This window comes from Balaenoptera ricei, chromosome 19 (assembly GCF_028023285.1).
Source record: "Balaenoptera ricei isolate mBalRic1 chromosome 19, mBalRic1.hap2, whole genome shotgun sequence".
In the NCBI taxonomy this organism is placed as follows: domain Eukaryota; kingdom Metazoa; phylum Chordata; class Mammalia; order Artiodactyla; family Balaenopteridae; genus Balaenoptera; species Balaenoptera ricei.
Genome location: NC_082657.1, coordinates 7,884,138 through 7,908,633, shown reverse-complemented (window position 1 = coordinate 7,908,633; position 24,496 = coordinate 7,884,138). Strand labels below are relative to the sequence as shown.

Sequence of the window (24,496 nt, the reverse complement as noted above, 5' to 3'; positions counted from 1 at the left end):
CTGCGCTTTCACTGCCGAGGGCACGGGTTGCATACCTGGTGGAGAGCTAAGATCGCACAAGTCATGCAGTGTGGCCTGCCCCCAACCCCGCCAAAAAAAGTGGCCGAGACAGAATTCGAGCTCAGTTGTGGTGGTGTGAGGTAGGGGGAGGCTCTTCATATCCCAACATCCTAGAGATGCGCCTTTGGGCAGATAAACTGAGGGGGCGTGACGCCCCAGGACATTTGTCTTCTGCCTGTTTTCAGAGTGAGGGTGGGCAATGCTCTGTGACCTTGGGCAAGTCACTCTACGTCTCTGAGCCCCCTTCTGCATCGATTATGTGAGTCTGACATGCCCCACCCCCCTCACCTACACAACATGGCAAACTGTAATTGGTCAGTAAATGAGTTGTTTTTTTTTCTTTTTAAACAAACTTTTAATTTTAGAGTCGTTTTTTGTTTGTTTGTTTGTTTGTTTTTGTATAAGCCCATTTATATGAAGATCAAAAGCTGGCAAAACTAATTTGTGGTTATAAAAGTCAGAATAGTATTAGCTTTGGGGAAATATTGATTAGGAGGGCATAACGGAGCCTCCTAAATAGAGGTGTTTTTTTTTAATTTAATTTTATTTATTTTTTATACAGCAGGTTCTTATTAGTTATCTATTTTATACATATTAGTGTATATATGTCAATCCCAATCTCCCAATTCATCCCACCACCACCACCCCCCGCCACTTCCCCCCCCCTTTTGGTGTCCATATGTTTGTTCTCTACATCTGTGTCTCTACTAAATAGAGTTTTAAATGATGATATTTTTGTATTTATTTATCCAACCAAAATTTCTCTGGCACATAGTAGAAAGATGAGAAGAAGTTTCTAGAAAGAGTCTGCCAAAACGTTAATGGTGTTTACCTCTGTGAGTAGAAGGCAGGTCCCAGGGATGCTTATTTTCTTTCTGGACTTATCGACTGAGATCTTTTTTTTTTTTAAACAAGGTACACACATTCTTTGTCCTATAAAAAGCAGTCATTTCTGGTGAGGAGACTGGGTTTTGTGACCAGATGCCAAGTGTCTGAAGGGTCAGGAGACCAGCAGGTGGGGAGGAGCTGGGTTTGGGTGGGGGACAGAGCAGAAGGGGACGTGGGCTTTGTGGAGCCTCCTGTGTGTCAGATTCTCCGCAAAGCATCTGAGAAACGTCTCACCCGGTCCTCACAACAGCCCGATGACGTGGGTACCATTTACGGAGGAACTGAGGCCCGGGGGCTGATGGGATTGGTTTCAGGCCGCACAGCTGGGAGGTGCTGGAGCTGGGGCTCAGACCAGGCACTGTGAGCTTCAAGCTCCCACACCAACCAGCTCTGGCCCTTATCTGTTGCATCTCTGTATCTCTTTGTGTCTCTCAATGTCTCTCACTATCTCTGACCCTCAGTGTTTCTTGCTTTCCCTCAGCACCTCCCCGTCTCTGACACTCTGCATGTTTCTCTGTCTCTACCTCGTTCTCTCTGTGTCTCTTGCTGTCTCTGACCCTCTCTCGGTGGCCCCCTCTCTCCTGTTTGTGCCCCTGTGACCCTGGCTGCGTCTGTCCCCGTCTCTCAATCTGTTTCGACGTGTGCCCCTTACAAGTGTCAGCCCGCGAGGGCAGTTTCTGTCGGTCTGGTTCCCAGCAGTGTTGCAACCCTTAGAACAACGCCTGGCAGACAGGAGGCGCTCAATCAATATTTCTTGAATGGATAAAGGCATGAATGAATGAATGAATGAACTCTCTGAGATGGGACTAGCTCCTTGACCAGATGAGCAAACTGAGACTCCAGATGGGCACAGACATGCCCACAGCCACCAGCACGGAAGGTTCCGGTGTGGGATTGTCTCTGACCCCCTGGACTCTGTCCCCAGCCACTGGCAAGATGCCCAGGAGGCGCCCATCACCCTCCTCTACACCCTCAGAGAAGGGTGGCTCCCTCCTGGCCTCTCCCCACTGTCGGAGGCGTGGGTAGCAGCTGGGAGAACCGGCTGGATGCCGCGCCTCCCCTTGGGCGTGGAGGTAGGCACCTGGCGGGCTCGCTGCGTGGCAGACGCCACCGCCGCACACACCTGCTCCCCGTGCTATCTGCTCCCAGCGCGTCCTCCTCTCCCCACCCTCGCCCTCCTGCCATGGATGAGCCTGCCGAGCCCGGGAACCAGTCTGCGTGGGACCCCTATGAGAAAAACATCTCGGAGATCAGGTGAGGCCCAGACCTGGGCACGTGCCGGCAGCGCCCCTGGAGGAGGTGGCCTGGGAGAAGAGCCGGGGGCCCCTGCAAAGGTGGCCCCCGGCCTCCTGGAGCCTCAGAACTGCCTGGGCTGGGCTGGCTCGTCCACCCTGGAGCGCAGATCCTCCCTGCGAAGGGATTCGAGGACCCGGGCTGTGCTGAGTCACCAGTTGGGATGCTTGGGGTGTCTTGTCCGTCTCAGGGCCTTAGTCTCTCTGTCAAACGGGTCCAGAAGCAGTTTGTCTGCCTGATGTAGGACTGGATGAGAGCAGGGGCTTGGTGCATGGTAGTTGTCTGGGAAACAGGAGGGCCTTTTGTACCCACTTTCCTCCCAGACACGACCAAAAGCCCTTCAAATGGAGGTGCTTGCCCTCAAGGGGCTTCTGTTCTGTTTGGTGGGGGGAGGATGGGAGAGCAGAGGTGGACTGGATTTGGGATACAGCTGAGTCTCAGAGTCAGAGTCTGTGGCCCTGGAGGACTTGGGGACCCAAAGGATGGGTCCCCAAGACAGAGCTTTCCCCACCTCAGAAGTGTGACTCCTTTGTTCCTAGAAATGAGTCAGACGCTTTTATAGTACCCACTTTCCAGATGGGGAAACTGAGGCTGAGAGGGAAAGTGATGGGACCATGATTACACAGCCAGAGCAAATCTGAACCCTGTCCACCTGACCCCAAAGCCCGTGTTTTCCCCTCTCTTCAACAGCCTCAGTGATACCCCTCCCCACGGCTCCATTTCTCAGAGGAGAAAGTGGAGGCTCAGAGAGGGCAGGCAGCCTGCCCAAGATCACACAGTGAGCTGTTTAGATGATCCCAACCCTCCATATCTTGCATTCTGCCAGGCAAGTCTCTCCTGGCCTCCTGAGCTCCTCCAGCCACCCCTGACTGTACTGTTTCAGGCTCGCCACTCCCCTCCCTCACCCTCATGCCCCAGACTCCAGAGATGAGCAGTTGAATTCTGAGTGCTGTGTGACATAGACAAGCCTCCTGGGTCTCTGGGCCTTTCAGGATGAGAGTGGCTACCAGGCTGGTCCCAGCTCTGTTTGAAGAAACTCCCAGCGTTCTCTCTTCAGCATTCTTTTCTCTGGGCCTCTGGGTTCTGCCATTTCTCCCTCCTGAAATAAACTGGTTCTCTTCCTGGGTTCCCACATCTAGGAAGCCTTTTCTTCCCACCAGGCCCTGGGAGCCTCCCTCTTCTTTGCTCCTACACAGCCAGTTGGCCATAAAATCCCCAGCCCTTGCTCAGTGCGTGACCTTGATTCAGTCATTTGTCCTCTCCCAGCCTCAGTTTCCTCATCTGAAAAATGGGAGTAAATAACCCTCACCTATAAGACACTTCTGGACCGAAATTCTGCAGCCCCCTGGGAGGTGGCTTAAAATCTTCTTTTCCATGAGCTTCTGGAATCCCCTGGACCCAGAAGGATGCCTCTCATGTGGGCCCTTAACATCCCTTTTGGACTCCCTGCTGCAGGCCCCTCAGACACATAATGTCCCCAGCGTTGTGTGGGAACTCAGCGGCTCCCCAGAATTATTCCTCCTCCCAGGATGCCATCTCAGGGATGGCCCCATCGGTCACCAGGTCAGACCCCCCCCCTGCCCACCGCCAATTGTCTTTGTCCCTTCCTTCCTCTCCCTCCCATGGCCTGTCACTCCCCAACCCCACTCTCCTGACCCCTGACTCTCTCCATTCTCATGGTCTCAGCTCAGACTTCATCTTTGCCCTTGGAGCCTCGCCCTGGCCTCCACGCCTCCAGTCTTTCCCAGAGCTGCCCCTCCCCTCCTCCCAGTCCAGAGGCCCTCCAGGCCCTGGCACCCTGGCTTCTCCAGGTCAATCCCCTCCCTCACCTGCATTCCATCTACCCCAGCACTTCAAATTCCCTGGTTATACCTCACTATTCCCTGCCCCAGTGCCTTTGCATACATGGTTTCCTCTGCAGGGATTCTCAGAGAAGTCTTTTCTAAATCTTTAAATCTATCCCTGGCCACCCCCCTGCTCAAGGCCCTTCCATGGTTCCCCAGCACCCACAGCGATGGTTTCCAAAACCTTTTTTAAGACACAGATTCCTTTGTCCAGGAGAAATCTTACATCCAAACAGAAATACGTAACAGAGATCAAAACAGAGCTGCTCTGGTTTAAAATGGGGGAGTGGGGCTAGGGCCCTGCTGCTGGCCCAGCTCCCTCTGTGGGAGCGTCTCTCTGCCCCCCAAGCCCCCTCCCCACCTTCCTTGCTCCATGGGCCCCACCTGGCTGCTTCCGCATCCCCTCCAGCCCGGATCTCACACCTTGAAGCCTTTGCGCCTGGAATGATCTCTCTCCTTCACCTGGCGAACTCCTTCTCACACAATTTAAGATTCTTGGCCACCACAGGTAGGTCCCTGATCACACTTCTGGCTTCAAACCTGTGCCGTGGTACCAAAAGGCGGAACCGTTCACAGACAGGGACAGAGTCGGGACCACCTCTGCAGTCCTCGGCTCGGGGACCCTGTGAAGGCTCTGAGAATGATGTCAAGGAATGAATGGAGGCGAGATTAGGCAAGCTTTGAGCTGGCACTTGCAGGATGAGTCAGGGCTGGAGGACAAGTGAGGAGGCGCAGGGCACACAGGGGAGGAGACAGTAGAGGAAAAGGACAGCGGGTGCTGGACGTGACATGAATGAGTCCTGACGTCAAGGGCAAGAAGCGATTCCCGGGACACTAACTGCAGCCAGATTCCATTTTTAAGCTCCCCACCTCCCCCGAAACAAGAAAAGCTAAGCAAGATATCATTTTCAAAATACAAGCATAGAGACCTCCCTGGCGGTCCAGTGGTTAAAGACTTCGCCTTCCAATGCAGGGGGTGCAGGTGAGCTAAGATCCCACGTGCCTCAGGACCAAAAAACCAAAAAAAAAAAAGCAATATTGTAACAAGTTCAATAAAGACTTTTAAAATGGTCCACATCAAAAAAAAAAATCTTAAAAACAAAAAACAAAACTGTCTTTTAAAAAAAACAAGTGACTGACAGGGATTTAATTCGGATGGTGGGGAGGGGGAGAGGCCAATGGGACAAGGAGGAGCCCAGAGGCGCCCGAGAGACATATTGCTTGGAACGTTCTAGTTCATTAGTTCATAATTTGTTACAAATTATGGCTTCGAAATGTTAAATGTGTTCCATGGAGACTTGTATATATCCAAAGGACTCAAAAGGGATCTTAAGGGCGAAACCAAAATTTTAGGAGGAAAAAGTTAGAAGCAGGAGGTAAGCAGGACCCAGGCAGTTATACTAAGTTTCAGGAGGCAGAGGTGGCACAGAGACAAGCCCAGAAGATGTTAATCCCTAGAGAATCTTTTTCATGCTCACCTTGCTTAGTGCCTTCCACCTATTACCTCATTTAATCCTCACAACAACTGTTCGAGATTAAGCCACGAGAAAGATTAACTATTGTCATTCTATTTATGCCGAAAGCCACTGAGGCCCGGAGAGGTTGAGTGACTTGTCCAAAGTCACACAGCTGTCAAGTGAGCTGTAGTCAGGATGTGAACCAGGACAGCCTGACTCTATCACACCCTGGAAGGGGTGGGCAGATGTGGAAGGAATTTGGGGATAAGCAAGATGAGGGAGCAGGAGGTAACCCCGCCCAGACAGGAGGCTTAGTAGGTATATTGTGCTCTGCCGCATTTCCTGGAATACCCCGGGCACCGGGCTGCACCTTGACCAGCCCTTTCTGGAGAGGGTGAAGGTCAAGGCCAGGAGAAGCCTAGCCAGCATTTGGACCTGTGGTTGCTGCTCCTCCCCTACCTCTGATCTTGGAGAACCCCAAACAAGTTCTTTTCAGATCTCACCGTTTTTATGGCTGAAGTCACCAACCCTGGTTTTACAGCCCTGGCTCCTCCTTCCTTGGGGAGGCCAAGCTACTTGGATGATTTTATGGCTATAGTCCTGCCAGTCTCAGAGCTGCTTTTCCCAAGGGGAAGGGGGCCGCTAATAAAAAGGCAATAAACAAATAATTAGACCTTGGACCTCTTGTCTGGGTGGAATTTGGTCAGGCAGAGCGGAGGTGGGGTTCTGGACCTCCACTAATAAATCAGGCGCCCTGGTGAGGATTAGAAAAAGATGCTCACAGCCCCACCTTCCCTTCTCCCCACCACGCCCTGCAAGGGACCCAGGCTTGGAGAGTGAAGGGAAGGATGTGTTTCGGTTACCTTGCTCTCTAGAGGCCAGGGAGGGGGCGGTAGGATGTGTGCCCGCATCCCACTTAGGCCTGCGGCCCTGCATAGGGATCAGGAAGTGGGAATATCCAGGACACACTTGGAAAGAACCAGAGCAGCCCAGTTTGCCGAAAGCAGGCTCTGGGGGATGCAGAGCAGGACCCAGTGGACCATCAGTGGCATCGAATGCTGAGGCAAGAAGGGAGACCTTGGTCTCGCTGGGAGGCCTGAATCAGAGACCCCAAGAGTGGCGTGGCCAGCTACTCGCAAGGGGACCTAGACCAGGGACCCCGAGGTCTCTGCCACTACAGACAAGAATGCCCGCATCACGAGTCAAGCAACCCGCAGGAAGTCAACCCTGTGTTCAAATCCCACCCATGTCACCCGCCAGCTGGGACCCACCGGGCAGACAGGGTCCGGCAGATAGATGTACATCAGTGAAATGGGTGCAGTGGGTGATGCCCCAGGAAATGTCAGACTTGCTGTTCTCTGCTGAGTCAGGGATCACACAGTTTTCCTTCCTCCTTCTCTAATTCCCGTGACCACTCCTGAGCCAAGAACCCAGGTGCCAGGAAGGGTGGGGACGGGGTGAAAGATGGTAATAATTACGACTTTCCTGAGCGTTGGCCATGCACCAGGCTTGTGCTCGGAGCTTTGTGTGGCTGAACCCCTTCCGTTTTCACAACAGTCCTGTGAGGGTGATGATGTTAGGATTCCCATTTTACAGATGGGAAAGCTGAGGCCCAGAGAGGACTCGTACATCTGGGATTTGCTCCGGAGACCCCTCTCTTTACCTCCATGCTAGAGAAAGGGATCAGACAGGGGCCTGGAACTACAGGGAGGGGCTGCCCCTCTGTGGCCGTCACCTTCACGGGGTGGGGGTGGGAGCTGGTCACCCCAAATGGGATCAATGAGTCTGTGGTCTGTCCACCCTCCAGACTAACACTGCCCCATAGATACATAACCCGAGCCCCCTAAGTAAACATTTTCATAGTCCCATTAAACAAAAAGTAAAAGAAACAGTTGAAATTAATTTTAATTAGATGTTTTATTTAATCCATTATATCTGAAATATTCTTTCAACCTATAATCGATAGAAAAAAATTATTAATAAGATATTTTAGTCTTTTCATACTAAGCCTCTGAACACACTGTGCACTTTCTCAAATCAGGTGCTAACCTTACATCAGAAAGATCTGATTTGCATTCAGTTCTCATCACCGTTACAGCTGACAAAAGTCGATTCTCAGGCCTGAGCTTTTCCAAACCTGCATAAAAAGGTATTCCAATAATTGAATTGAGTGTCAGTGTTTCAGTTGAAATCAATAATAATTCAATAAAATTAAAAGTTGTGCCCCGCTCCGGGTTGCATGGGCCACATTTCAAGGGCTCAGTAGCTGTACGAGACCAGCGGCCGCCATGGTACAGAATGGTACGTTTCCATCATCAGAGGAAGTTCTATTGGATGGCATGGCTCTAGACTGCAAAGGCCCCAAGGGTGGGGAGAGGTACATAGTACGGGCTTAATAAATATATGTTGGAAGGGAGAGAGAGAGAGGGTAAGGGAAGAGAGAAAAGTCGAGAAGAGCCTTCAGGCTAAAGGCACAGCACGTGCAGAGTTCCAGCGGTGTGGTGGAGCATGGCGTATGCAGGGAACAAGTTGAACTTGACAGTGGGAACGGAACAACACTGGCTGTGCTAGCGTGGGAATCGAGGGGAGGTGGGGCAGTGCAGGCCACCGGGCCCACAAAGAATCTGCTGGGCTTTGAGGGACAGAGCCAGGGATGCAGTACAAAGAACCCTGAGAATTTGAAGAGAGTGATTCATTTCTTTAGCTAGATTGTCCTCTATCATCATCATCATCATCATCATCAAAGTAATAAACCAAAAAATCATTTAAAAGTGTGTATAGATTTTAAATGTGCAAGAATAGCCAGGGAAGAAAAAAAAAAAGAATGGGGAGGGAGAATTTACCCTATCAGAACTTAAAATCTATAAAGTTACTATAATCAAAACAGTATGACATCCCACCCTATGACCCTGCAATTCCAATGCTACTTATTTGCCCAAGAGAAATGATCATGTAGTTTCCACACGAAGACAAGTATGGTCACAGTGGGTTTATGCATATTAGCAGAACCCGGAAACAGCCATGAACAGGAGAATGGGTCAACACGCCGTAATCTATTCATACAGTCGATTTCTACTCAGCCATAAAAAGGAACAAACTATAATGCACACACAAACACAGGTGCATGTCAAAAGTATTATGCTAAGCAAACGAAGCCAAAGAGTACTTTCTATAAGTTGACAGCTCTAGAAGGCCCAAGACCAGCCAAGTCAATTTATGATGGAAAAACTCAGAACAGTGGTAGCCTGAGGGTGGAGGTGGGAGCTAATTGGGAAGAAGCACCAGGAAATATTCTGGGGTGATCGACTCTTTTATATTATGATAGGGGTTCGGATTGCATGGAGGTATTATGCATTTGTCAAAATTCACTTAAAATTAGGAGGCTTTGAGAGACAAAGTTCTAGCTGGCTATCCACCTATCTCTATATCATGGTCATTTCTATGTGGGGGAATTGCAGGTGATATTTATTTTCTTCTCTATTATTTTTTGTATCTTCCAAATGTTCTATATGTAATTTTTCATAAGCAGAAAAATAATGATTCTAAAACTTTAGGTGATAATAATTTCCATCTGTTATTAAAATAATTGAAAACACGAAAAAAAAATTAGGACGTTTCCTCAACAGGAAAATAATGTTCAAGATGGAAATGGGATATCTCGCAGCCATTAAAAAAAATTTTTTTATTGAATGAAAGATTCTTTAAATTCTATAGTGCTTTAAAATTTTCAAAAGTTTCACAACATGATTTCATATAATCCCATAATAACCCTTTTAAAAAAATCCCCTACCCTTATGTTCCTCCTCCCCCCTTCCCTCCCCCCAACGGTAACCACTACTTTGTTCTCTATATCTGTGAGTCTGCTTCTTTTTTGTTTTATTCACTAGTTTGTTGTGTGTTGGGGATTACACATATAAGAGATATCATGCAGTATTTGTCTTTCTCTGTCTGACTTATTTCACTTAACATAATGCCCTCCAAGTCCATCCATGTTGCTGCAAATGGAAAACTTTCCTTCCTTTTTATGACGAATATTCTATTATATATATATATATATATATATCTCACATCTTCTTTTCTTTTTTTAAGTTGTGGCATGCGGGATCTTTTAGTTGCAGCATGCGGACTTCTTAGTTGCGGCACGCATGCGGGATCTAGTTCCCAGAGCAGGGATCGAACCCCAGCCCCCTGCATTGGGAGTGCAGAGTCTTACCCGCTGGACCACCACGGAAGTCCTTATCACATCTTCTTTAGCCATTCATGTGTTAATGGACACTTAGGTTTCTTCCATACCGTGGCAATTGTAAATAATGCTCTGGCAGCTATTTTTAAAAACAAGGATTGTAAATCAACTATACTCCAATAAAAATTAATTAAAAAAATAAATAAAATAAGATCAAAACAAGGAGATAGCTGCAGATTTGAAAAGACTGCCATAGTAGAGTAACTAAAAAATAAGCAAGATGCAGAGTAAGGTCTGATATCAATATTGCTTAGAAGGAGGACGGGGACTTCCCTGGTGGTCCAGTGGGTAAGACTCCCCGCTCCCAATGCAGGGGGCCCGGGTTCCATCCCTGGTCGGGGAACTAGATCCCACATGCATGTCGCAACTAACCTGGAGCAGCCTAAATAAATAAATAAATAAATAATACTTTTTTAAAAAAAAAAGCAGGGCGAGGAGGAGCAGAGAAGGAAGCTGAGTGCCCACTCTGTGCTCGCATGTACTTCTATAAGTGCGGTTAAGTTACACACCAAGCTGGTAGTATGGGGATCCCCAGAGGCTGACATGGCAGTGCTGGGGGAGACCATTAACTTGTTAACAAGCCCAGATGATAATAAATACATATAACTTATTAATAAACCCAGATGATCAATAGATACAGAGATACAATCCAATAATTTGTTATTTCCCTTTTTTTTTTAAACTTTTTTTTTGGTCCTGCTGTGCAGCTTGTGGGATCTCAGTTCCCCAACCAGGGATTGAACCCCGGGCCACAGCAGTGAAAGCACTGAGTCCTAACCACTGGACCTCCAGGGAATTCCTGTTATTTTCCTAATTAGATTTTCTAAAAAGAAGGAAAGGTACACATGTGCCGTATTAAGGCAGTCTAGCAGGTGTAAAAAACATCCCCCCACTCCTGGATCTTAACACGGTAGAAGTTCATTTCAAACTCACATCCCAGCCCCATGTGGGCTCTCCTGGTGATGTGATGCCAGGCCCGGCTCTGCCATCTTCCACCCGTGACTCCCAAGTCCCCGGAGAAACCTCTCTGGTGCCACCAGCCACGGGGGCAGAGGGCGAGAACATGGCAGTCACTGCCACTGTGTTCACAATTCAGAATTCAAGATGTGCAGAAGGACATAAAATGGAAAATTCTGGTTCTCGCAACCACCCCAGACCCATCCCCAGAGTAATCACTTCTAATGCTTGCCTGCCAGAAAATTTTTCTCTATGTGTGTATCTTGTTTTTACTTACTTATTTTTTAAACATAAGTAAGATACTACTTTATATCTGGCTCTGCCCCTTGTCTTTTCACTCTCTGTAATATCTCAGACATCTTCCCAAATAAATGCCACCTCCTTACCCCTCCAATCTTTTGGAATTTTCATAATGAAAATTCCAAGACACAGAAAAACGTTGGAGGAATTATTCAGCACGCACCCCCTCTATACCCACTACTCCTAAAATTTTATTATACTTGTTTTATCATATATCTGTACATCTTTCTATCCATCCAGCAATCTTTATTGGTGATGCATTTCAAAGGAGTGATTTGCAACCATCAGAGCATTTCACCTTAAACATTCCAGGCTGCATATTATGAAATAGACTTCAACACTTGTTTATGGGCTTTTTTTTTTTTAAATAGATGATGTTTATATACAGGGCACTGCACAAACTTATTAAGTGTGCCATTTTGAGAAATACATGTGTAACCCCAATCCCTATCAAAACATAAACACCTCCTTTTGAATGGCTGGATTCCAAGGTTTGCAGGCAGTGATTTATTCATCCAGTCTTGACTTATTTAACCAGTTCTCTGTTGTTCGGGTCCCCCTTACAATGTTGCAATTAGCATGGTGGTACATATATCACCGGGCACTTCCTCAAGGGCACCCATCCCATAAATTTCTGGAGGTCACGTTCATTTGTGCATCCAACAGATATAATGGAGTGCTGCCTGCCTGTCTGATGCTGGTTCTTGGAGGTGGGACATGGGAGAAGCAGAATTCCTGTTCCCTTGTAGCTCCACTACTAGTGGGGAAGATTGATTTCAAGAAGTCAATAGACAAAGAAAATAGTTACTAAGTATTAAAAGGGCTATGAAAGAAAAGAATAGAATGCTGAGAGGGGTAAAAATGCGCATGGACCGGGTGTCCTCTGCTTGAGTGGAGGTGGCCTGTATAACTTAAAATGTTGCCAAGTGATCTTCCAAAGAGGTTATTCTAATCAGTCTCCTCGGCCGCAGCAGATGAGAGCAGGAGAGTGAAAGAGCCCGGTTCTCTGCGCTCTGGCCAAGGCGTGAGTCATTCCACTGAGGCGGAGGTGGCCAGAGGAGATGGGGACGCTTGAGGAGATGGGGACGCTTACCCAGATGGGCTCCAGGCGGAGGAATTTCGGGAGGTGAGGGAAGGCACTCCTGTAGGCGAGAGCAGCTCAGGCAAAGGAGGGCGGCTGCCACTGCACAAGGTGCCCTGGGAATAAGGCGCACTGAACCCAGCTCAGGCTCGAGGAGCCTTGGCAATGCTCGCCGGAGAAAGGCAGGCGAGTTGACCACAGGCACCCGCTGTGAGTCAGCAGGACAGCGGGGCTGCGGAAAAACTCCTCGTGCGGCTGGATCGCATGCACACACACACACACACGCACACATACACACACAAACACACGGCTCTTCCCTCACCTCCTTCAGGTCTGCTCAAATGTCACCTCCTCGGAGGGCCCTCCCCTGATTCCATCGATCTCAAATTGCAAACCCAACCAACCCCAGATGCTCCCTGCCCCCACCAGCTTCATTTTTTCCATCACCATCCGATACACTACATTTTAAACATTCTGTGTTAATTTTATTGTTCATTCAAACATAAACTGCAATAGGGTTTTTTGTTTTGTTTTGTTGTTTTTTTGTTTTGTTGTGTTTTTTGTCAGTTGCACTCACTTTCCTATCCCCCAGGGCCTGGCACATAGTAGGGGCTCAATAAATATCTGTGGGCGGAATGAATGAATTTGCCCCATCTCAGGCAAGATGGCCTAAAGCTCCTGGAATGGTGAGCTCTCTTTGAACATCAGACTAGGAGGTCCCTGGAAAAGAGGTCCCTGGTCCCTGCCTGCCCATCACTGCTCGTTCATCAAATGAAACCAGAGAGGTTTTGAGAGTGACCTCGGGTTACACAGCAAATCAAAGGCAGGCCTGTACTATAGGCAGGTGTTGCTTCTCTGCACAACCCTGGGTAGTCAAGAGGGACGCCGGCCAACGGGATGTCTTGTTATAATAGTGGTTAATGGGTGTTAAGTATTGACATTTATACGAATGAGGTTTTTTTTTTAAAAAAAAATCAATCAGTAAAATTGATTTTTGTGTAGGGGGGTGTGTATAGCTTTATGAATTCTAACACATGTATAGATTTGTGTAACCATCACCACAATCAGAATACAAAACTGCACCATCAGCCCTTTGTAGTCACACCCTCCCCCATCCCTAGCTGCCCTCTCCCCTCCCACCCCTCATCCCCACAGCTACTGATCTATTCCCCTTCCATATACTTTTGTCTTTTGTCAAAAATGACATATTAGTTTCCTATTGCTGCTGCAGCAAATGACCACAAACTGAGTGGCTTAATGCAATACAGATTTGTGCTCATGCATTTCTGGAGGTCAGAAGTCTGAAATCAGTGTTGCTGGGCTAAAATCAAAAGTGTCATCAGGGTGGCACTCCTCCCGTTCCCTTCTGTGCCTTTTCCAGCTCCTAGAGGGCCTGCATCCTTTGGCCCGTGGCCCCTTCCTCTTTCTCTTCAAAGCCAGCTGCGTAGCCTCTTCCAATCTCTCTCCTCTCTGACCTCTGCTTCCATTATTATATCTTCTCTCTCTGATTCTAACCCTCTTGTCTCCCTTTTACAAGGACCCTTGTGATGACATTTAGGGCCCACTGAATTCTCTCCCCATCTCAAAATCCTGCACATAATCACAGCAGCAAAATCCCTTTTATGGTGCAATGGATCATATTCGCAGTTTCTGGAGACTGAGACATGGACATCTTTCGGGGGGGGGGGGCGGTCATCATTCCAACCACCACAGTCATTAAATGGAATTGTACAGATGGTGATCTCCTGAGTCTGTCTTCCTTCACTCCGCCCAATGCCTTTGGGACCCATCTGTGCGGAGGTGAGTATCAAAGGTTTGCTTCTGGTCCTTGCTGAGTAGCACCATGTGGTGTACATGTACCACTGTTTATCCACTCACCTGCTGACGGACGTTTGCGTTGTTCCCAGTTTTGGGCGATTATGAATAGGGCAGCTATAAACATGCGAGTACAGATGTTGGTGTGAAAAAGAGTTTTTGTTTCTCTTGGGTGAACTCCCAGGAGAAGGAAGAACTCTGCTTTAAAATCTGTGCTTATCTTAAGATATTTCATTGAGGTCTATTGATATACGATATAGAATATAATACAATATAATGATAATCATTATAATATACACCTGGGAGTTAAATATTCCTGTGACCAAGGGGAAGGAGGTGGACACTGGGACTTAGAGAGGTCATGTAAGCTGCCTGAGGTCAAACCTGTGTCTTCCTGACCGCCCCCCACCCCCAAGACCCCAGAGCCACTGCCCAGAATGAGCACACCTGAGGACAACTGTATGACGATTGGCGAGGCGCTACAACCCATGGCACTGGGTGACTAGGGGTGCAGACTGTGGGGCTACACTGCCTGGGTTCAAACCCCAGCTCTGCCTCTGCCGCTGTGTGATATTAGCCAAGTGACTTTGCCTCTCTGGGCTTCTACTTCCTCATTTGTAACGCGGGGATAGACATACTATAGCGGGTGGCCTCCTGGGGTTGTTGAGGAAATAAACGAACTAAGGCACATAATGTAGTGAGGAGTGTCGGGCCAGAGGGCACTGTGAGTGTTATTTGTATTTCTTCATAAATATTGATGGAGGCCCTCCGTGTTTTGATACATTGGCAATCCAGACAGACCCCCCACCACCACCACCAGGCTACGGAGGGCCTTGAGCTCTGGGCCACGTGGGGGATGAACAGGAAGGAGAAACTGAAGGCCAAGAGACTGGGGAGGAGGCTTCGTTGAGGGTCCAGGGGGGCGAGGAGGAGACCTGAGCTGGACAGGGGTAGTGGGGGCAGAGAAGAAAAGCTAAGGCCTGGTGGGCTGGGGGGCGGGGGGATGGGAGGAAGGAGGGTCGCCAGGTTGGGCCATTCTTAGAGTTTCATGTCCTGGGGTCTCCCTGGCAGGGCAGGCCAGGCCCCTTCGAGGAGGCTAAGTACGTCCTTGGCCCATTGCCCATCACGTGGGCTGTAGCTCTGTCCGCTGTTCTCCTGCTGCTGGTCTCTGCCCCAGCCCAATTATCATCTTCATTCCTCTGCTCCAACCAAGCAATAGCTGCATGCCAGGCCCTGGACCTGGCATGGGAAAAGAATGGGCTTGGAGCCCAGGGAGAGGAAAGGTCACCCCAGGGCCAGATTTAATTTACAAGGTGGGGAGAGAAGACGCACAGCACCTGTTTGGGGACACACAGTAAGATTCAGCCAAGCAGGAATCCGGGTGGGGGTCCCCCCTCTCCAGCCTCCTGGCAGGAGGAACAGCTGATACAAGGCCAGAGGCTGGAATAGTGCTCGGTGCATTGGGGGGCTTTGACTGGAGTGGGGGGACGTGGGGAAGGAGGGCCTGGAACAGAACTGTCTACGGGGCTGAGGTTCAAATCTCAGCTCTGCTCGGTACTTGCTGCATGGCCTTGGCCAAATCGCTTCCCCTCCCTCAACCTCCATTTTCTCACCTGTCGCCTCGTAACATGCAGGGAGATCCCAGCTCTCCCCCAGTCATGTTTCGATTATTTATTGAACATTGATGCACAGTCATTTACTGAGTAACTAGTTGTTCTGGGCCCAGAGGGCGCATGGTAAGGTCTGGACACTGTCCACCTGGAATGAGGCCAGGCTTTGGAAGTTTCTAAAGTCCCTAGAGGGGATTCTAAAATGCCCAGGGCTGAGAACCACGGAGGCAGGTGAAAGGAGGTAACAAGTGCTCTTTGACTTTCCTTAACTTTTTTCCTGGTAACCCACTTCATTCATTTGCCCATTTATTCATTCAAACGTTCATTCATCACACATTCATTTATTCACACATTCCTTCAACCACACATTCATTCATTCATTCATTCGCACATTCATTCAACCACACATTCATTCATTCACACGTTCATTCATTCAGTCAAATACTGGTTGAGCACCAACAATGTGCCAGAACTGTGGATTCCACCCTGGCCTCCTGGGGTGGGGCTTGGACCCCCAATTTGGAGATTGTAAGTGCTGAGGCGGATGGCGGGACACCCTCATATTTATTCATGTATGTATTCAGTGACTATTTCAGGGACTCCTGAAGGGCACAGTATCTTTTCCTGGTTGGCAACTCCGTTTTCCTCTCCGGTAAGCTGGGGAGGACATTTCTCCTTCAAGGAGCTGTTGGTGAGATCAAAGACAAAAATAGCGCTGTACGCTAAAGGGAGCTTCAGTGTCCTGAGCATTTATTAGGAGCCGGGGGGCTTAATGTATATTATCCCTTTTAATCTTTAGGTAGGATTAAAACCTTGAGGTTGAGATTACTGTTATCTTCATGTGTCAGAAGAGGAAACTGAGGCTCAAAGAGGTGAGATCTGCTGCCCAGGGCACAGAGGGAGCAAATGTGACCCACCAGAGCCAAGACCCAGGCACTTAGCAGCTAATCTGCCTAGTGACTGATGGCCTCACAGCTCCGCCCACTGGCCTAAATCTGCCTGGCAACTAGTGACATCACTAATTCTGCTGCCTGCGCTCAACCTATGACATCACTGAACAGTAAAGCAATTACAATAAGCTGAGGGCCTACTGTGTGCCAAAGGCGGTGCCAAGGAGCCCCTCCTCTGGGCTCACACAATGCCCGGTGTTGCCTCTATTACTAAGTATAATAATAACAATAATTTTAGCCTGGATTTATCGAATGCAAACCACAAGCCAGGCTCTATTTTAATCGTTTTTATTTCTATGGGTGCATTAAACCCTCCCACTATCTCTATTTTTAAAAAATTAAGAAACATTTATATAGTGCATATTCCTATGTCAGGCCCAGTTCTAAGCACTTTTTACATGCTCACGACCATCCTAGGAGGTAATGCTTACTTATTATCCCCATTTTATGGATGAAAGGACTGAAGCACAGAGAGGATGAGTGACTTGCCCACAGCCGCATGACTGGAGAGAGGTAGGATTCAGACTCATGTATTCTGGCTCCAGGGTTTATGCCGTTAACCAAGACACCATGCTACTTCTCCTATCCCTATTTTACAGTTGAGGAAACTGAGGCCTAGAGAGATTAAGCCCCAGGCCTCAGCTCGGCTAGAGAGTGCCAAAGCCAGACTCTGAGCCTGCAATGTCCAGCTCCAGAACCACACTCTTTCTCACATCTGTCCTACTTCGGTTAGAAGCTTAGAAGCTTAGAAGCAGGGCCTGCAAAGCCCCTGCCACCACCCCTCTGAGGTGACCAGTCCTTCCTTCCTGGTCCCCTCGGGAACATCCCCCAGCCAGGAACAAAGGGGGCCTTTTCCAATAGACCCTAGCCCACATGCCAGCTTCTTCCATAGCCTCCTCCCGGCCCCGCCTTGGGACGCTGCCCTTTGGAAACCCTGGCTGGGCTGAGCCTTACCTGGGCTCCTCAGAGCCCTCCTTCGACCCCAGGCAGAGGAAACAATTCTCTAGCTTTTGTCCTTCTCCTGCAAGCCTGAACCTGGTGCCAAGCCTTGGAGAAATTCCCCATCCCTCAAATCTCTGAAGCTGGTGGAGGCATTCAGGAAAGACACTGGGAGATCCCTGGGCAAGTCAAGACCTTCAATGGGCCTCAGTTTCCTCATCTGTCAACTGGGCGCACGAGGAAAAACTAACAGAAAAGGCCTGTGCAAGACAGCTAGGGTTTCACCTTCACTGGGCCCAGCACCTCGTCTCCATTTTTTGTTTCCCTCACCTCCTTTTCATTAAAAACAGTTGTTTTAGTGGGAAGCGTATTTTTTTTCCCTTTAATGTTTTATTCATTCATTCATTCATTGCAAGTTTGTTTTTTTTTAACGTCTTTACTGGAGTATAATTGCTTTACAATGGTGTGTTAGTTTCTGCTTTATAACAAAGTGAATCAGCTATACATATACATATATCCCCATATCTCTTCCCTCTTGCGTCTCCCTCCCTCCCACCCTCCCTATCCCACCCCTCTAGGTGGTCACAAAGCACCAAGCCAATCTCCCTGTGCTTCCCACTAGCTATCTGTTTTACATTTGGTAGTGTATATATGCCCATGCCACTCTCTCACTTTGTCACAGTTTACCCTTCCCCCTCCCTGTGTCCTCAAGTCCATTCTCTAGTAGGTCTGTGTCTTTATTCCCGTCCTGCCCCTAGGTTCTTCATGACCATTTTTTTTTTTAGATTCCATATATATGTGTTAGCATACGGTATTTGTTTTTCTCTTTCTGACTTACTTCATTCTGTATGACAGACTCTAGGTCCATCCACCTCACTACAAATAACTCAATTTCGTTTCATTTTATGGCTGAGTAATATTCCATTGTATATATGTGCCACATCTTCTTTATCCATTCATCTGTCGATGGACACTTAGGTTGCTTCCATATCCTGGCTATTGTAAATAGAGCTGCAATGAACATTGTGGTACATGACTCTTTTTGAATTACGGTTTTCTCAGGGTATATGCCCAGTAGTGGGATTGCTGGGTCATATGGTAGTTCTATTTTTAGTTTTTTAAGGAACCTGCATACTGTTCTCCATAGTGACTGTATCAATTTACATTCCCACCAACAGTGCAATAGGGTTCCCTTTTCTCCACACCCTCTCCAGCATTTATTGTTTGTAGATTTTTTGATGATGGCCATTCTGACCAGTGTAAGATGATACCTCATTGTAGTTTTGATTTGCATTTCTCTAATGATTAATGATGTTGAGCATTCTTTCATGTGTTTGTTGGCAATCTGTAAATCTTCTTTGGAGAAATGTGTATTTAGGTCTTCTGCCCATTTTTGGATTGTGGTGTTTGTTTTTTTGATATTGAGCTGCATGAGCTGCTTGTAAATTTTGGAGATTAATCCTTCGTCAGTTGCTTCATTTGCAAATATTTTCTCCCATTCTGAAGGCTGTCTTTTCTTTTTCTTTTTTTTTTTTTTTTTTGAAGGCTGTCTTTTCGTCTTGTTTATGGTTTCCTTTGTTGTGCAAAAGCTTTTAAGTTTCATTAGGTCCCATTTGTTTATTTTTGTTTTTATTTCCATTTCTCTAGGAGGTGGGTCAAAAAGGATCTTGCTGTGATTTATGTCATAGAGTGTTCTGCCTATGTTTTCCTCTAAGAGTTTGAGAGTGTCTGGCCTTACATTTAGGTCTTTAATCCATTTAGAGTTTATTTTTGTGTATGGTGTTAGGGAGTGTTCTAATTTCATTCTTTTACATGTAGCTGTCCAGTTTTCCCAGCACAACTTATTAAAGAGGCTGTCTTTTCTCCATTGTATATTCTTGCCTCGTTTATCAAAGGTAAGGTGACCATATGTGCATTGCAAGTTTTATTAAAGTAAAACACAAGTGCTGTGAACAGAGCTTCAGTCAATTGCCCAAGGAATTTTGCAAAGAGGGCACGCCTTGTAACCAGCTCCGCCCCCATCTGCCCCCACTTCCCAGGGATAACCATCATCCTGCCTTCTAACATCATAGGTTATTTGTCCCTGTGTTTCAACTTCCCCTAATTCGAATCATATCATCTAGACTCTCTTGTGTCCTTCATCCTTCGCTCAACATTTTGTTTCTGAGTTTTACCTGTGTGGTCGGACCCTAGCCCTCTTTATAAATCCTCACAATATCTATAAATACTCTTCACTATCCTGAAATGAAATCCACAGACAGTACAACCCACTTACACGCATAATTTTTCCCCCAGTTCGATGTATTGTCCTAAGTGTACCAGAAAGGACCACAAATGGAAATTAGCGCCGAGTAACGAACGGCTAAGAATGGGCAAATCCGTGTTTCATGGGGCCTGAAGCTTATACTGGTTTGAGGGGATTCCCCTTAAGAAAAAGAATCAGGGGCATTCCCTGGCGGTCCAGTGGTTAAGACTCCGCGCTTCCACTGCAGGGGACACGGGATCGATCCCTGGTCGGAGAACTAAGATTCCGCCTGCAGCCGACCTAAAAAAAACAAAAAAAAAAAAGCAGGCCCCTGGCCCCCCACTCTCCCAGGGGTGACCTCTGTCCTCGCCTCCTCCCCGATCCTTACGGTGTCTCTCCCCCACCCTCCTACAGCCAGAATTTGTCAGGCGAATACTTCAGGTATAAAGGCATCCTCTTCCCCGTCGGCATCTACTCACCTGAGAGCATCAGTATCGCAGAGAACTCGGAAGTGCAGGACGACGACATCTTCATCATCACCTACCCCAAGTCAGGTACCCGCTGGGCCGGGGCAGGGGTGCTACGGAGAGTGTTGTGGGTGATGAGAAGGGTACACTGAGGAGAATGGAAGAGGAAAGCGGGAGGGGGTGGGGCGGACGGGGGACGCCTTGGTCCGTTCAGAACCGAGGTGAGCTTGGCCTTTGCACTGGCCGGTCCCTCCGCCAGGGGGCACCCTTCCCCCAGATCCCTGTGTGCCTCGCTCCCTCCCTTCCAACCAGGCTGGCTCTCACCCCCCTTGGGAGGCCTTCCCGGACCTCCCTGGCTAAAATAGCGTCCCCATCCTGTCCCTCTCTATCCCTTAACGCCCCTCATATTTTTCTTCGCTGCCGGCCACTATATCATATATTCATTTGTTGATTTAGTCTCTGGTTTCCTCACTAGAACATGGCTCAGTGAGTGCAGATATTCCGGTTTGTCTTGATCGCGGCTGTGTTCTTTGAACCTAAAACAGTGCCTGGAACTTATTCAATAAACATTTCAGGAAGGAAGGAAGGAGGGAAGGAAGGAAGGAAAGAAAGATCTTAATTTTCTCCATTCGGTTACTGAAATGCTACTTACTGATTGTCTACCATGTGCGGAGACACAGCTCTGAACAAAGGAGACATTTGTTGGGAGAAAATAGGCTTCATTTAAACATGCAGTCGCCTATATTACTATCTAATTAGGGTTAGGGTGGGTCCCCACCCCCACCCCCCGCCCAAGGAAAGGTGAAGAGAGCATCGAGTGTAGGTAATAAGAAGGTCTGCGGGATAAGGGCAGGCTTCCTGGGGAGATGTTCATGCAGAGAGTTGGAATCTGCAGAGCGGTTTGAGTGGGAAAGCATATCCTAGACAGAGGAACAGCATGTGCAAAGGCCCTGAGGTGGGAGGTGGCTCGGTGAGTTTGAGGAAGCAAGAGAAGGTCAGTGGGACTGCGGTGGAGGGAGTGACAGGAGAGGCCTGGTGGCAGGGGGTGGGGGGGGGTTCTTCTCTAAAATGTTGGAGCTGCCTTCTTAATTTTTTTCAAAATATTTTTGAAAAATTTCAAAATATTATATTCACCTTTTCCAGCATAGAGTTCGATGAGGGTTCTTTTGGTTTTTGGTAACATATAAAAAAATAATTCACATACCATACAATTCACCCGTTTGAAAGTGTACAAATCTATGGCTGTAGTATATTCACCAAGTTGTGCAACCATCACCACAGTCAACTTTAGAACATTTTCATCACCCCTAACAAGAAACTCCGTACCCATTAGCCATCACCTCCCAATCCCCACATCCACATCCCTAAGCCTTAGGTATCTGCTTTCTCTCTGTATGGATTTGCCCGTTCTGGACATTTCAGGTAAACGGAATGATACAATACACGGTCTTCTGTGTCTGGTATCTTTCACTTAGAGTAATGTTTTTGAGGTTCATCCAAGTTGTTGTCAGTGCTTCATTCCTTTTTATGGCCGAATAATATTCCATGATATGGTTATACTATATTCTGCTTATTCATTTATCAGTTGATAAACAATCAGTTGGGTTGTTTTCACTCTTTGACTCTTATGAATAATGCCTGTAGGAACATTGATATACAAGTCTGTCCGTGGACGTGTTTTCATTTCTCTTGGAGTTCTATGAGTTTTGAGAGACATGTACAAGATACACTACAATCAAGATATAGAGCAGTTCAGGGACTTCCCTGGTGGTCCAGTGGTTAGGACTTGGCACTTCCACTTCAGGAGGCCTGGGTTCAATCCCTGGTGGGGGAACTAGGATCCTGCAAGCCATGTGGCACGGCCAAAAAAAAGATATAAAATAGTTCCATCACCCACCTAAAACAAACAAAAAAACCCTTCACACCCTTTTGTGGTCAGCTCCTTCCTCAACCCAGCCCCGGGCAACCATTGATCTGTTTGCTGCCCCAATAGTTTTGCCTTTTCCAAAATGTCATATACGTGGAATCGTACCCTATGTAGCTTTTGAGGCTGACTTCTTTCACTCAGCATAATGCATTTTAGATCCATCCAAGTTGTTGTATTTTTTTTATTGCTGAGGAGTATTCCATCAGCTGGATGGACCACGGTGGGTTTATCTGTTCATCTGTTGAAGGACACTTGGGTTTTTTTCCAGTTTGGGATGAGTATGAATACAGCTGCTATGAAGCTTTGTGTACAAGTCTCTGCATGGAAATACGTTTTCGTTTATCTTGGGTAAATACTTAGAAGTGGGATTGCTGAGTTTATGGGAATTATGTATGCTTAACTTTATGAGAAACTGCCAAACTGGTTTCCATAGTGGAAACCATCTTGCACTTTTTGGCAAGCAAGCTGCTTTACCATCTTGCATTCTCTCCAGCAACATAGGTGGGTTCCAGATGCTCTGCTTCCTTGTCAGCACTTGATATTGTCAAGTTTTTAAAAAAAATCATTCTAACAGATGTGTTCTAGTATCTCATTGTGGTTCGAATTTGCATGTCTCTAATGGCTAATGATGTTGAGCATCTTTTCAGGGGCTTACTAGCCATCATTATCTTTCTGGGTAATGTGTCTGTTCCTTTTTTTTTTTTTTGCTCTTTTTAACTGGGTTGTTTGTTTTCTAAATATTGAGTTTTGAGAGTTCTTTATATAATCTGAGTACACATCCTTTATCAGATATGCCTTTTGCAAATATTTTCTCCGAGTCTGTGGCTTGTCTTTTCATTTTCTTTTCAGTGTCTTCTAAGAGCAAAAGTTTAAATTTTAATGAGCTCCAATTGTCAATTTGTTCTTTAATGGATCAGACTTTTGATGTCATAGCTATGAAATCTTTTCCTAAACCAAAGTCATAAAGACGGCCTTTATGTTTTCTTCTAGAAGCTTTACAGTTTTAGATTTTACACTAAAGTCTATGATCTAAGATAATTTTTATATGTGGTATGAGGTATAAATCAAGGTTCTTTGTTTGCATATGGTTGTCCAGTTATTCTAGCTATTTTTTAAAGTTTAAAATATCTTAATTTCTCTCTTAGAAAGTAATGCATTCATAGTTCAAAATTCAAGAGGTACAAAGAGGTTTACACTGTAAGATCTCTCTTCTCCCAGTCACCAGTAGTCTTTGTGTATCTTTCCAGAATTTGCATGTACAAGAAAAAATGTACATAATTTTTTTTTACTTTTTTCACACAAAGGTTAACATGTGATACATGCCATTTTGCCTCATGTTTTTGTTTTGTTTTGTTTTATGGTTGTGCCTTCTTTTTCCTTGTATTTTGATATCATCCCATCTTAGAACTGTAAACAAAGAGCTTCCTGGTTTTTGGTTTTTCTTACAGTTCCATAGTATTGCATAACATTAGATGTACAAGAATTCTTGTTTAACTAGTTCCTTACTGATTAGCTTTTCCTGGTTTCCAATCTTTTGCATTTATTTATTTTTTAAAATTAATTTATTTATTTTTGGCTGCGTTGGGTCTTCCTTGCTGCGCGCGGGCTGGGCTTTCTCTAGTTGCCGCGAACAGGGGCTACTCTTCGCTGCGGTGCACGTGCTTCTCATTGCGGTGGCTTCTCTTGTTGCAGAGCAGGGGCTCTAGGCACACGGGCTTCAGTAGTTGTGGCGGGCTTAGTTGCTCCGCGGCATGTGGGATCTTCCCGGACCAGGGCTCGAACTCGTCCCTGCATTGGCAGGCGGATTCTTAACCACTGCACTACCAGGGAAGTCCCCAGTCTTTTGCACTTATACACAATATAAACTTTACACACAATGCCACATCTTGTGCAAGTGTCATTTGCACACGTATGCGTTTATCTGTAGAACAAACTCCTAGATACGGAATTGCTTGGTCAGAGCCTCTGTGTGTTTGCAATTTTGATGAATATAGCCAAATTTCCCTCCACAGAAGTTGTGGAAATCTGTTCCCCAAACAGCAGGCTTTGCTTGAAACAGCTTTGGTGATAGACGGTAGTGATGTTTGCACAACAATGTGAATGTACTTAATGCCTCAGAACCGTACTCTTAAAAATGGTTAAATTGGTAAATTTCATGTTACGTATCTTTTGCCACATACCCACAAAAAAAGAATTATTAACTGGTAACAGGGGGTTAAAACACCAAGGGGTAAAGAGAACCCTGAACAATACAGGAAGAGCTAATACGGGGAGAAGCCCCTCCCTCTAGGGCTGAAGCAGAGAGCACCCGAGGAAATTTGCTTTGGGACGAGGGGCGGGGTGAGGGGGAGTAAGTGTCACTGGGGTCTACTGCACTGCTGGCCGCTGTCCATCACAAGAGCTGGCTGGGAGAAGCCCAG

The 24,496-nt window shown here is 47.0% G+C and overlaps 1 protein-coding gene across 1 annotated transcript in view; it reads left to right on the top strand.

The window, feature by feature from the left end:
* Nucleotides 1-1,934: 1,934 nt before the first annotated feature.
* SULT2B1 (sulfotransferase family 2B member 1) overlaps nt 1,935-24,496 on the top strand; it is a 32,118-nt gene continuing 9,556 nt past the window's right edge. The window contains exons 1-2 of the mRNA XM_059904549.1: nt 1,935-2,202; nt 20,097-20,236. Of these exons, the coding sequence (XP_059760532.1) occupies nt 2,132-2,202; nt 20,097-20,236 (211 nt within the window). The 5' untranslated portion in view covers nt 1,935-2,131. The remainder of the gene's footprint in view (nt 2,203-20,096; nt 20,237-24,496) is intronic.